This window comes from Protomyctophum bolini (assembly GCF_963924005.1).
Source record: "Protomyctophum bolini genome assembly, chromosome: 14".
Lineage (NCBI taxonomy): Eukaryota > Metazoa > Chordata > Actinopteri > Myctophiformes > Myctophidae > Protomyctophum > Protomyctophum bolini.
The window spans coordinates 31,852,132-31,864,705 of record NC_137875.1 but is presented as its reverse complement, the minus strand read 5'-3'; the positions used below and the strand labels follow the sequence as shown (position 1 = coordinate 31,864,705).

Here is a 12,574-nt window from a genome sequence, read left to right as displayed (position 1 = left end):
CATGTGTGTGTTTGGGGGAAGCATAGCAGCAGTGCAATCTAGCTACCTGACGTCAAGGGCCTGGGCCAAAACACAAAGACAGCTGGAGATGGATGAATCATTTCCTGAGAAGCACGCAACACACACACACACACACACACACACACACACACACACACACACACACACACACACACACACACACGACCACATAGGTACACTTATCAGAAGTAGTCATACTGAAGACACATTTATCAAATTAGAAAATGTTGACAAAATATTGGTACAAATATTGGTAATCAGTGGTCTTTAGGACTGTCCAAAATCAAGACATGGGACCCAACAATCTGACATCGGTCAGCCTCTATACAACCGGTAAGACGCCTGAGGGCGAGAAGCACCTCAGGCGTCTTCAGGCGCAACCTCGCCCTTTGTCACCCACACATCCGCCTGGGCGACGGCAGACTGCTGGGCGAGCGCTGGCGCCTTGGCATGGGGGGTCGGATCAACATATGGAATGAATTCTGTACTGGCCATATATGGAGCGTGTCTTGAGTGTACAGGGTTTGATGAGGTCAGATCAACATATGGAATGTCAGAACAGGTCTGCTCCATATATGGAGATGGGGTGGCAGCTGGGGCAGTGTCTTGAGTGTACAGGGTTTGATGAGGGCCCAGTTAGGGCCGGGCCTTAATTTTCGGGCCCGATGAGAACTCTAGTGTGGCAGCGGGGGCAGTGTCTTGAGTATGAGGGCCCAGGTAGGGTCGTGCCGGGCGCATCTGCACTATTAACTTTGGGGCAGGCCCGTCTAGAGTTTAAATGGACAGGTATCAGTCAAAAGGGAGACATCGAAGAGGAAGGATGGATGGGGAAGGATCAACATATGGAATGTCAGAACAGGTCAGCTCCATATATGGATATCTAAGGGTTTGAGGTCAGCTGTAGATTTGCTGGCCAATATTGATGACATCAGGGATCTCCATATATGGGCATTCCCATATATGGGCTTAATATTGATGACATCAGGGATCTCCATCACTGATGATCACGTGATGTTTTTGTAGTAAATGTGACCTGCGGTCACAACAACACCACCACCACCACAAGTGCAATTGGAAACTTAAACAAAATAGCAAACATAAATATATTATGACGCGGTTTTATTCCCACACCGTCCTTACCAAACAGTGAGATCTTGTGTCTCATGAGAGCTCCGAGTTTACAAAACAGGCTTAAGGGACGATGACAGGACCAGTGGATCAGGGAGAGAGAAAGAGAAAGAGAGAGAAGGTTAGAACATAATTAAGTGACAATCAGAAAGAAACATCATCAACACCCTGAAACAGCAGTAAAAATAAACCAACCCTAAGACTTGAGACAAAATGTGAGCAGAGGCTCCTGAATGGAAAATCTAAAAGGGAAAACATTTTTGTTTCAATACTATACTCGGGGGAATTTGTTCATTTGGAAGTTCAAGTTGTGCCCATGCAGCTATGGAATGTTATTTATTTATTTTAATGTTTTCCAACTTAACTATATCTATCATGGAATCTGTCTGTTTAGTTAGTGTATCTATCTCAGTATGCCAAATTATGGAGAAGAATACGTTTGTTTAGTTTTCAGTTTTTTTAAACAAAAACATACAGTTGTAACCTATGGTTGTAACCAATCGAGGATAAGACACAATAAAGTCCAGGACTTATTTCCATTGTGGTCGTCTTACACATAAGACGACACGAGTGTCAGTCGCACTGATGTCACAGTTCTGATGTCATAGACACGACAGTAAAACGAGTGCTGCTATAGTTACCGGTCCTTTAATTAGGCTACATTTAACCTAATCTAGGTTATGAATGATTAACCTACTGTATTTACTGTATAACTGTATATTTTATCTACTTAATGGGACCGTTTCGTTAAACTTTGGAGGCAGTCCACAGAGCTGAACTTTACTTTACACACTGTATGCATAATGCAACCACAGTACATATGTGTACATTGTGTAAATAACTGCAACCTTTTTGAATGAAATGCTAGCTCCACAATGTATTCCATAACAGGTCTGTACTGCACTTCAGATCACAGCCATCTAGCTCACTGCCAAATGTAGAACTCTCTATTCCAAACTGTCTGTACAACATCCTGCTGGCATTAACATTACTACAGTACAGGTCTATTCCAAACTGTGTGTACAACATCCTGCTGGCATTAACATTACTACAGTACAGGTCTATTCCAAACTGTCTGTACAACATCCTGCTGGCATTAACATTACTACAGTACAGGTCTATTCCAAACTGTGTGTACAACATCCTGCTGGCATTAACATTACTACAGTACAGGTCTATTCCAAACTGTCTGTACAACATCCTGCTGGCATTAACATTACTACAGTACAGGTCTATTCCAAACTGTCTGTACAACATCCTGCTGGCATTAACATTACTACAGTACAGGTCTATTCCAAACTGTCTGTACAACATCCTGCTGGCATTAACATTACTATAGTACAGGTCTATTCCAAACTGTGTGTACACCATCCTGCTGGCATTAACATTACAACAGTACAGGACATATCATATTCATACTGGGATCTGATTTTCTGGCTTTGACCTATCTATATACCTGCTGACCATCTCCTTCTCTTTGTTGGAGGCGTGGCCTCTGTTGCTATGGGAGCAGGCAGAGCTGGACAAAAAGTAAAGCCGCTGGCTCTTCAGGTATTGCTCCAACAGAGGCAGGACAACCTGTTGAAGTGGATACTATAAGATACCGGTAGTTCAACACACAATCACACGCACACCTCGGTATAATATGCATTGATGAAAAAATACAATTTATGTAAAAAAAAAGGAAAATAAAAAAAGGGAAACTAGAAAAATAGTTTTGTAAAGCGAGATTACTTTTTCACAAAAGCGTAAATTAGGTTTAACGCTGAATTCAAACTAGCAGCGGTATTTCACTGCCATGTTCTAAGCCATGTTCTGCCTCAGTAACACTTGATCTTTTGTCTGTGCATGTGAGTGTGTGAGCACCACTGTGGATGAAGTGTGGGAGTGGGTGAAGATGTGGTTGTAGTAGAGAATTGAGGCGTACAGTAGGTGCACACGGACTCAGTTGACTGACTGACTCAGGGTCTGGTTGAAGAGAAATGAGCCCTTTTCATCCCCCGCTGCATTCAGAGGCACAACTGTGTGGGAGGCTTTAATCAATGCCCGTGTCGGGCAATCGACACGCCCACATGGATTTCCAAATCGCCTAAATAAATTACTTGGCCACAAAGGCTTTCACTTAGTGGTGTTGCCCGTGGCAACCGGCCAACAAAAGTAATTAGTTGGTATAGATGAAGGTGGGAGGGGGGGAGTTATGAAGACAATTAAGTTATGGCCACGGAAACATCAGGAAAGACTAAGGATTATGGTATTTCTTTGAACCCCTAACAGTCAGTAGACATGGACTGGGTTTAGCTTAAGGCTTAAATCAAAGCTGAACCTTGGAGAAGAAATCTATCTGCTGTTGGAGTGCAACTCTCTCCCCTTTGGTCATCTGTCCTCGGGCTTGCATTACCTCTGTGTGAAGAAGAAAACATCATGAACACCAAGAAAATACCACAAACGACAGTACTGTGCATTGTTTTTGTAAGTATGTTTTTTTTGTATGAGTATCTGTTGGGGGGATGTGGGAGGGAGGAGGGAGAGGTATGTTGGAGTCCTGTATATGTATGAGAGTTTTGTTGTCTTTGTAAGAAAATCACACCCGTGTGAAGTGAGTGGTGCAACTCCGTATGGAGGTCCCCGGGGGGGGGGGTCCCCGGAAGTTCCAGACCCACAGGAACGCACCCAGGGTGCCGGCAAGGGTCTGGCGAGCCACCCCACGTCCGAAACGGTTGAGAAATGACAGAGTTACCGTGTGGGGGTCCCTCTACTGTACCCTCTACTGTACTGTACTGTACTGGCACACCCAAAATCATCATATATAGTTAATATGTGCGTGTGTGTGTGTGTGTGTGTGTGTGTGTGTGTGTGTGTGTGTGTGTGTGTGTGTGTGTTACAGTAGGTTGCGCACAGGTGGTGAAAAACAGCCATGCTGTTTTCGTGCTCAGACCCAGGCACCCAGCCACCCGCACACACACATAGCTCTGTAAGGGAGTGGTTGCACCACTCAAACAATTAGTCCCCATCTCAACATAATAGGTAGCAGCCATGACTAAATGAAAATAGTGATTTTTAAGGCAATCTCGGGAAGTAATTTATGAGGGCAGAGAATACACGAGAGCCATGTTTGCATCCTCATGTATTTAGTATATCTGTACAAAACTACATGGACACACACGAACGCAGGCGAATTGCAATATTGCTGCTGTGCACTTGCTGAAAGGCTTTGGCACGCTATGTTTGTTAGTCTCTCTCTGTCTCTCTCTCTCTCTCTGTCTGTCTCTCTCTCTTTCTCTGTCTCTCTCTCTCTCTCGACTTATCCAGATTTTATACGCACATGTTCGCATAGACAAACCCAGACTTTCTGAATTTGAGCTAAAGTGAAAATATCCTCAGGCTATATTGCGGATTCGAGGATGGGCTGACTGTCAGAACACAGGCTTAAAAGACTATTGATATTCATCAAATCCATATCAACTCTGAAGACTTGTGTGTCTGGCATAACTCAAGGTTCTTATTGGTGAAATCACAACAATAATATATAATAATGCATAATGCACTCATCCCTGTGGGACAGCCAAGGTGCAACATAATCTTATTCAATGTTGCTACAGTATATGTAACCATTTTATAACCATGGATTTTAAGTTAACCACCTTCTTTATTAAGTTTGACATGACAACAAAACCTTTCCATGACTCTCACCAATTTCCTGTATTTCTTCATTCATGAATGACAAATGCAATAATTACAGAAACATAATGCTTTCAACTTTCAAAAATAATAATGATTACAACTTGAAGAATAATGTATAATGTAATAATATAATAATAATAATAGTATATCTGATGCTGAATGCTTTGGGTTTTATTTCAAATTCCCATAAGTAATTTGTATTGACAAATCACAAATGCACATGCTGGCCAAAATATGGTTCTGTGATAGGAATATTATGAAGCTCTTATGTGTATGAGACTACATTACCCAGCTCCAGCATGTTTTCCTGGGCCTCGTCAGAGTAGCACAGTAGCTGCTGCAGGAGAGTGTAGGCAAAGCGCCTGGCGATGGCCGGTGAGTCCATATCCACTGTCTTCCTGTCCCTGTACAGGAGGCCATATAATCACAGACTGTAAAATCACCAATGTGCCAGTGTCACGAGTTCAATAGGGCATTACAATTATGTTACAACTGACTGTGCTGATGTTCAAATTTCCACTGGCTTACAGGTGCCACAGCCAGTGTTAAGATAGCAGTACCCTTGAGAAAGGCTGCTAACCTCTTAATGCCTCATTACCTTCATATCACACTGTGCTATTGTAGCCTCGACTTTAATGTGCAATTTACGGTGGTCATCACCTCCACACGGTGTAACCGTTCAGCTGAAGGAACTTGAGGACATCCTGGGCTTTCTCACGGAGTTTGGCCTTGTCCTTGGCTGTTAGGGTGTCATAGGGCACCAGCATGGAATGCCCCACTCCTCCTAGTTTCTTCTTCTTGGCCCAAGCATTGTGGTAGTTCTCAGCCAACTGCTCCGCCATGGACTACAAACACAACAGCAACGTTGTCGTGTTTAGCTGTGACTCTTTTCTACACATAATACTTTATACTGGAGTCTAGTGCATGTGTAACCAACTGAATGCTGCAGCGAATGTGTAACCAACCAAATACTGCAGTGTGTAAACACGTGAAACACATTATACGGTACACTGGTCGCAGGACAAGACAATAAAACACGGTATGACCTACACCCCAAGCACAACATAATAAAACACGTTACGACTTACACACTGGTCCCAGGACAAGGTGATGCTGCTCATGTCCATTGGTTTGGGGGTGAAGGTTGACGCTCCCTCAAAGGACAACTATAGTAGACAATAAAACAATGAATGGGGGTGGTGGGCCATGGGATACGTTGTCGGTTGTTTTCATTAGGTTGTTGCATTTGTAATTTTTTGTTATGTCTGTATTGTGTTTTACAGGTTATGTCAGGTTATGTGTTGTTGGTTCATTGTATCTTGTTTGTTTTGGGGTGTTTGCTTTCTGTGTCTCGTGAAAAACACACACATCACACACCACAACACACAAACACAGAACACACACATATGCATAATGGTGCAGAGATGGATGTGTAGGAATTAGGCATGTGGAAAATAATCGATACGTATCGATACATCGATTATGACGTGCGCGATGCGAGTGAATCGGTTCATTCACTGTGTGTCGGTAAAATTGACGGGTGGAATCTCGATGCATCGTTCGCGGAGTGCTTGCACCGGTAAAATCCGTGGTTGCACTGTTTTTTCATGGTAAATTTCACCCTATCCTGTGTTTCCGAGGCGCATTGAACGTACCATCAGAAAAGGAAGGAAAAAAAAGGTCTCTCGCAGCCAGCTCCGCACAGTGTGCGGCTGTGCGCTGCGAGCAGTCAGTGAACAGAAGCTACCGTACGACGGTGCAGAGTAGCCTAGACACGTTGATTCAACAAACAGACTATAAAGACCCAAGAGCACCCGCGACGAACAGAAGTGAGCCCCACGCACAAAGGAAGCACAACCTTTAGCTTTATAAAATAGCTGTCCGTCGATCAGTTGACTTTTCACTGTAGCGCTGCGTGCTGCTATAATGATCCACACTCCACAGCTGTTCTAGCTGATTCTCCGACGCGAATCTGCGTCGCGACTCGCGATCATCAATTTGTAATTAAATAAAGCTTCTGCAGTCTGCACACACGTGTACAACAACAACAACGCCACAGCTGGGTGTACTGCTTGTGCTTGCGTTTAAAGTCGTTTACAACCGTTCCACAACTTTCTACTGTCCAGCTTTCCCCTGCTATTCTCTGGGATAGAAGCCTTATTTATATTCTGCAGCAAGACGGTGTCGCACGCCTAAAATTGCAGATCCACAAGCTCACAGCAGGGCGTGGATGAGACGCGTTGTGAGCTTGTACATCTGCTAATTTGCTATGTATTTATAACGTTAATAATACATGCAGGCCAGGGTCTTCAATGTTTTTTAGGTCAAGCCAAGGACCACTTAGCTGAGAGTGAGAGATCAAGCAAGGACCCCCACTATACATAGGCAATTATATTATAAAACTGTGTTGCAGATTAAACTACTTGTTTGACAGCACTACGAGTGTGACCTGTCATTTTTGTTTTGTTTATTTGTTTCTTTTCTATTTGTTGGTAACATTAATTGATGAACGATAGGCTATTACATTTTAATCTCTTGAACCCTCTATACTCAAAACCTCAAATTGACCTTTGATATATAATAATTATACTATAGCCTATGATTATTAGTAATCTAACAATTCCACAATAACCAGCAGAGAGCAGACCCTTTGTTTACTTACATAATTCTATAAGTTGGGTTGTTTGAGATGCAGAGCTATAATACTAACCTACAGTAAAACAATAAATTGCTTTGAATTTAAATGTAATGCATTTTTACATGTTTTGGGAAATTAATAGAGCTTTAATATAAATCCTTTCTATTGTGATGAATCTCCATCAAATCGCATCGTATCGGTAGAGGGGTGAATCGCATCGTATCGCATTGATTTGAACTAAATGGTTATCGCATCGCATCGCATCGGGAAGAGGGAGAATCGTATCGCATCGTATCGCCAGAGGATTCCATGTATCTCTAATGTATCGTATCGCTGGCAGTGCATCGAGATGCGTATCGAATCGTGAGATGAGACGAGATTCACATGCCTAGTAGGAATCTGTAGGGGTACAAACATACTTGTCCAGCCTGAGAGATCCTGCGTGAACAGGTATGCAGGTCAAACACGTCGCCTGCTCTGGTCCTCTCAATGGTCCATCCGAAGGCCAGCATGCTCCTTAAAGTCTCCTTAATGGCCCAGCGGCAAGCTTCTTTATCCTGGACATTTCACTCAATTTGAACCACTGAGAGGATGTACATGGTTTCCACATGGTCACATCTCAGAATTAAAATAACATTCATGAGTTTAGTATATAGTACGTAGGCACTGTGACAAAAACACATTTAACAAGAGTATATCACCAAAGGCAGATAATGCTTGCAGTAGAGTAGAGTGAAAAATAGCGGTTTTGTATATATGAATATTTTAAAAACTAGCAGTGCATATGATACAGACATGGATAGGAGACCATGAAAGCATTACTATATATGCAAGGCACAGGAAGCTGAATCGTTCAAGCACTGGAAGCTTTTCTTTGATTTGAATTGTACATGCATGCATTTCACACAGGTCTTATACTAATGCATTAGCAAAATGGAAATTATTCAAATTAAATGTTCAGAGGCATTTAAAAAAGTACTTACTTCACAGTTTGTCACTGGGGAAATTATTCAAGGACTGTCCCTATTTTGGCCATGTCTTTATCAGTGAAAATTCTCAAGTTTTCAGAAAGCAGAATTTAACCGTTTTCAAAAATAGAAAAAATTGCAGATCTGCAAGCTCACATCGACAATTTTTTGCAATTTGTCACATTGAAAAAGTACAGAATGTGGGGCTTAGCTCAGGGGGATTTGAGCACAGACAGTACTTTTTTCCCTTGTTTTGCTGTTTTACCTTCTCAGCCAGCGCCCTGTACGGCTTGAGGAGCGGGTGAACCTTACTGTTTTCACACAGCTGCTCCCCGTGGACCCAGCCAGTGGCAAACTGACAGAGACAACAAACAGATTCTCACACACACACGCACACACACACACACACGCACACGCACACGCACACGGCCATACGTTAGATAACAGGTATACAATATAGGCTAATCTCCTCCAGTTAGTGCCCAGGACGAAACACGACACAGACAAAACGTCTGCGTGCAGCCCAACAGACATTCATTATCCAGGAAGTGTATTGGTAAGTGAGCAGAGTTCTGACTGCGATATCATACATCACTCTGTCAGGACCTAACAGACCCCTTCAAATGTGATGGATGAGCGTCATGATATTACCTTGTCTAGTGACCACTTCTCATGGGTATGCTCGGCATACTTATTCACGACTGACGCCAGTCTCTCCGGCACTGTCACACTGGTTCAAGGAGAGAAAATGATTTAGCTCAATTTCCAGTTCCACAACAGGGGGCACCGTCAGGTCAATACTATCTAAAGTAAGTAAGTAGCCTTGCCGAGCCATGAGGCCCATAGGGCAGGAGCCTATCTCCTGTTTCTGTAGCGTGAGGCAGCTTGATGTACAAGTACACCCCCTGGACATACGCTAGTATGTCGCAGGGAATTACCCCCAATCGAACCTTTGGCATTGGGTCCCATTTTTTGAGTCTTTGGTATGACCCGGCCGGGGATTGAACCCCAACCTCCCAGTTTCAGGGCGGTACTTTTCAAATGGTGGTCCATGGCCAAATAGTTCAATTTAGCGGTCCTTGGCAATAAAATGTTTAAATGCCATAAATGTCACAAATATCTAAAACCACATATTACACACATAAAGACCCCCAGGAAAGTGTTCTAAATCTTCTAAACGTCATTAACATATTTTCTTTTGAAAAAAGGGTGAAGTTTCCCTTTAATCTTACAAATGCTACCTTGCATTGCTTGTGTAGAATGTTCCTTATGAGTATATACAAAAAAGATGTTCGGTTATTCTTCTCTTTTTCTTCTTTCGTCTGTGCACTTTCACTAACAAAAGCACAGATCTTAAAAAATACATAAATCAGGAAATAATTTGGCCACTGCATCGTCTGCAAGAGTAGAAGAGGGGATGAGCTCAGAAGTGATTGGTGCACTTTCTACTTCTGGTTACTGGCTTACATACAGTACCTGGAGGTGTCTACAGGCTGGGGGTCAAACTGCTCATCTGCATCCACGGAGCCATTCTTCTCCTTGACACAGCTTTGGTCCATGTGGTCGGGAGGCAGGGCACTGGCAACCACAGTCAGGCACTCCAGAGACAACCTGAATAACTCTGGTTCATAGGGCTGTGGAAGAAGAGACAGAGACAGACAGGAAGTGAGGGAAATTTGAAAGAGGTATCCACACTTTTCCTGGGCTGTGTGTGCTACAGTTCCTGTCGATTTGATCCAAAGAAAGCCAATGAAACTGGTCAGATGACCAATGATATCCAATGAAATCAACAGGAACTGGAGCACACACAGCCCAGGAAAAGTGTGGATAATGGAAGAAGAGGAAGGAATCCAGGTGGTCAGTGCCCACTCGTTCCTGCTGGAAAATGCACTCGATCTCTCTCCAGGTGGCCACATGTCCATACATAGGTGGCCAGTTGTCCAAGTGCAGAGTGTGTGTGTGTGTGTGCGCAGTGAAAAGGGGAGGGGTCGGTGAATGTAGAAAATGTGATGTAATTTGCATCACAATAAAATGTTGCGCAATAACAGTATGCCATACAAATGCAAATGGTACGGTAAATATGCAGTATATAAAGTTGGAAGCATGCAATGTAGTGCGTGTTGTTTCCTATGGCGCGCGCACACACACACACACACACACACACACACAGTATTGTATAGTCATCCATGTGAAAACCGTGCGGTACTGTACAATGCTGACTAAAGCCTGAACGTCTGAGGGATGTTTGAGGCTGCAACAACCTTGAACCTTCTTCTGTCTTCTTGGATGAGTCAGATAAGCACCACTCAGCAATATGCTGATCACAAGAGGGGGACCTCCCCTGAACACAGAGGGGATTCAATTGCATCGATTGATCTGTCCTTTTCTCGTCGGTAGGCTTGAAAGCAATAGTGGGATGTTACGTTTCGTATGGCAAGGATCTGGGAATGAAATGTGTTGTGTGTTCTGTTGACATCTGAGGGGGCACTGTTTCTTCCAAGTAGCTCCATATTGTCGCTTTCAGATGGATACCTTGTGTGTCCAAAACTGTAACTTGTCAGGAAATGGGGGAAAATAACCTGTATTCCAATTGATTTATTATTAGTTATTATTACGACCGAAGGTCTCAGATTACTATGAAAACCTGCAAAGCCCATCAGTCATTCCATCCGTCACACCACCATATTATGGCCGTAAGTCCCTCACACCACGTGACATGTCACGCCACCATATATGGCCGTCAGTCCCTCACGCCTCGTGACATGTCATGCCAGTGACGCTACCATATATGGCCGTCAGTCCATCACGCCTCGTGACACGTATGGCGTACGCCACCGTATACCTCCATATACTAACCTCTAAATATTGTGTCAGTCAAAAAATATAAAAATGATAAAAACATTGCTGTCAGTCCATTGTAAGCTGTGTGCAAGCGAGCAGCGGACAACAACAACTCACTTGCTTTCGATATCAAGGTATCTCTCTCTCGCAGACACAAGTTGCATGCATTTTTCTGCTTGTAGCCTAAACCAAAATGAAGCGTAGTCAACGTGTATGTTAATTGATATTAAAAGACAATGTCAACCCCCGCTGCAAGGGGGAGTGGTGGGGGGGTCCGAGTATTTGAAGCCTTAATTGGGGGAGAGAGTGGTCAATGGGATCGCTGCAGGAGAAAAAAATTGATCTGAAGGATTAATGATTAAGGAGCGTTGACGACGGTTTCTACTGGTTTTACCTGCTTTGCCATCGCCTTCAACGTTCCCCAGAATAACCTCCTGGACAGGTGGAGCTCCTCCTCCGAAGCGGAGCCCAGATTCCCCCACCCGCCAATCAGAGAGTAGTATTTGTAGCTCTGCTCGTAGTGTTTGGTCAGCAGCTGGTGCACAGAAGTTGTGACAGTGGTCAATATCAAATGGATCAGAGTATTGAATGTGTGTGTGTGTGTGTGTGTGTGTGTGTGTGTGTGTGTGTGTGTGTGTATGCATATATGCAAACATTTAAAAAAATCAATTGAGTCAGTGCAGAGTTGTCATTGTGGTCCCGTCACCTTGAGGGGCATCTCAGTGTTGTCTGTGATTCGGGGGACATCGAAGACAAGGCGCCTGAGGAGTGGCTGCATCACAGATGGCTGGAGTTTACTGAGGACACGTGCACATACACCCACACCCACACGAATGTGTGCACACAAACGCACACACGAGAAACAATGCTGTGATTGATCACATCACAGCTGATAAGACAGTGTGACAGATACGATTACGGTGCCAGAGGAGATTACTTTTTTTCCCCTGGTAATGCATTTTCCAATTTTAAATGTTCCTCTCAAGACTTTTGGGGGGGTTTTCCTCTCTTCCTCTTGAATAATGAATGACACTACATGGTCCCTGTGGCTGCTAACCCTCACGGTTGGCCTGTTGAGAGCATAGGCAACCACATGTCAGTCACTTGTTTTCTTCACCTGGAAAACATGACGTGTAGCGACTCGAAGATCACTTAATCTCCACTAGTGCAGTGGCAAATACACACACAATCCCATGGCGGCTTCCCACCCACAGACACGGGCAATTGTATTCATTGGATCACCCGGGCGAGCCATAGGCACCGCAGAGGAATTGAACCTCAGTCCCCTGTGCTACAC

General features: G+C 43.8%; 1 protein-coding gene across 1 annotated transcript in view; it reads right to left on the bottom strand.

Annotated features, from left to right (window-relative positions):
* LOC308328853 (ryanodine receptor 2-like) overlaps positions 1-12,574 on the bottom strand; it is a gene marked incomplete at both ends in the record, with an annotated part of 110,597 nt that overhangs the window by 51,380 nt on the left and 46,643 nt on the right. Inside the window, 13 exons of the mRNA XM_080782960.1 lie at positions 47-104; positions 1,153-1,211; positions 2,606-2,727; positions 3,473-3,549; positions 5,119-5,234; positions 5,491-5,675; positions 5,919-5,996; positions 7,888-8,025; positions 8,702-8,791; positions 9,088-9,166; positions 9,913-10,070; positions 11,672-11,812; positions 11,984-12,074. Of these exons, the coding sequence (XP_080639086.1) occupies positions 47-104; positions 1,153-1,211; positions 2,606-2,727; positions 3,473-3,549; positions 5,119-5,234; positions 5,491-5,675; positions 5,919-5,996; positions 7,888-8,025; positions 8,702-8,791; positions 9,088-9,166; positions 9,913-10,070; positions 11,672-11,812; positions 11,984-12,074 (1,392 nt within the window). The remainder of the gene's footprint in view (positions 1-46; positions 105-1,152; positions 1,212-2,605; positions 2,728-3,472; positions 3,550-5,118; positions 5,235-5,490; positions 5,676-5,918; positions 5,997-7,887; positions 8,026-8,701; positions 8,792-9,087; positions 9,167-9,912; positions 10,071-11,671; positions 11,813-11,983; positions 12,075-12,574) is intronic.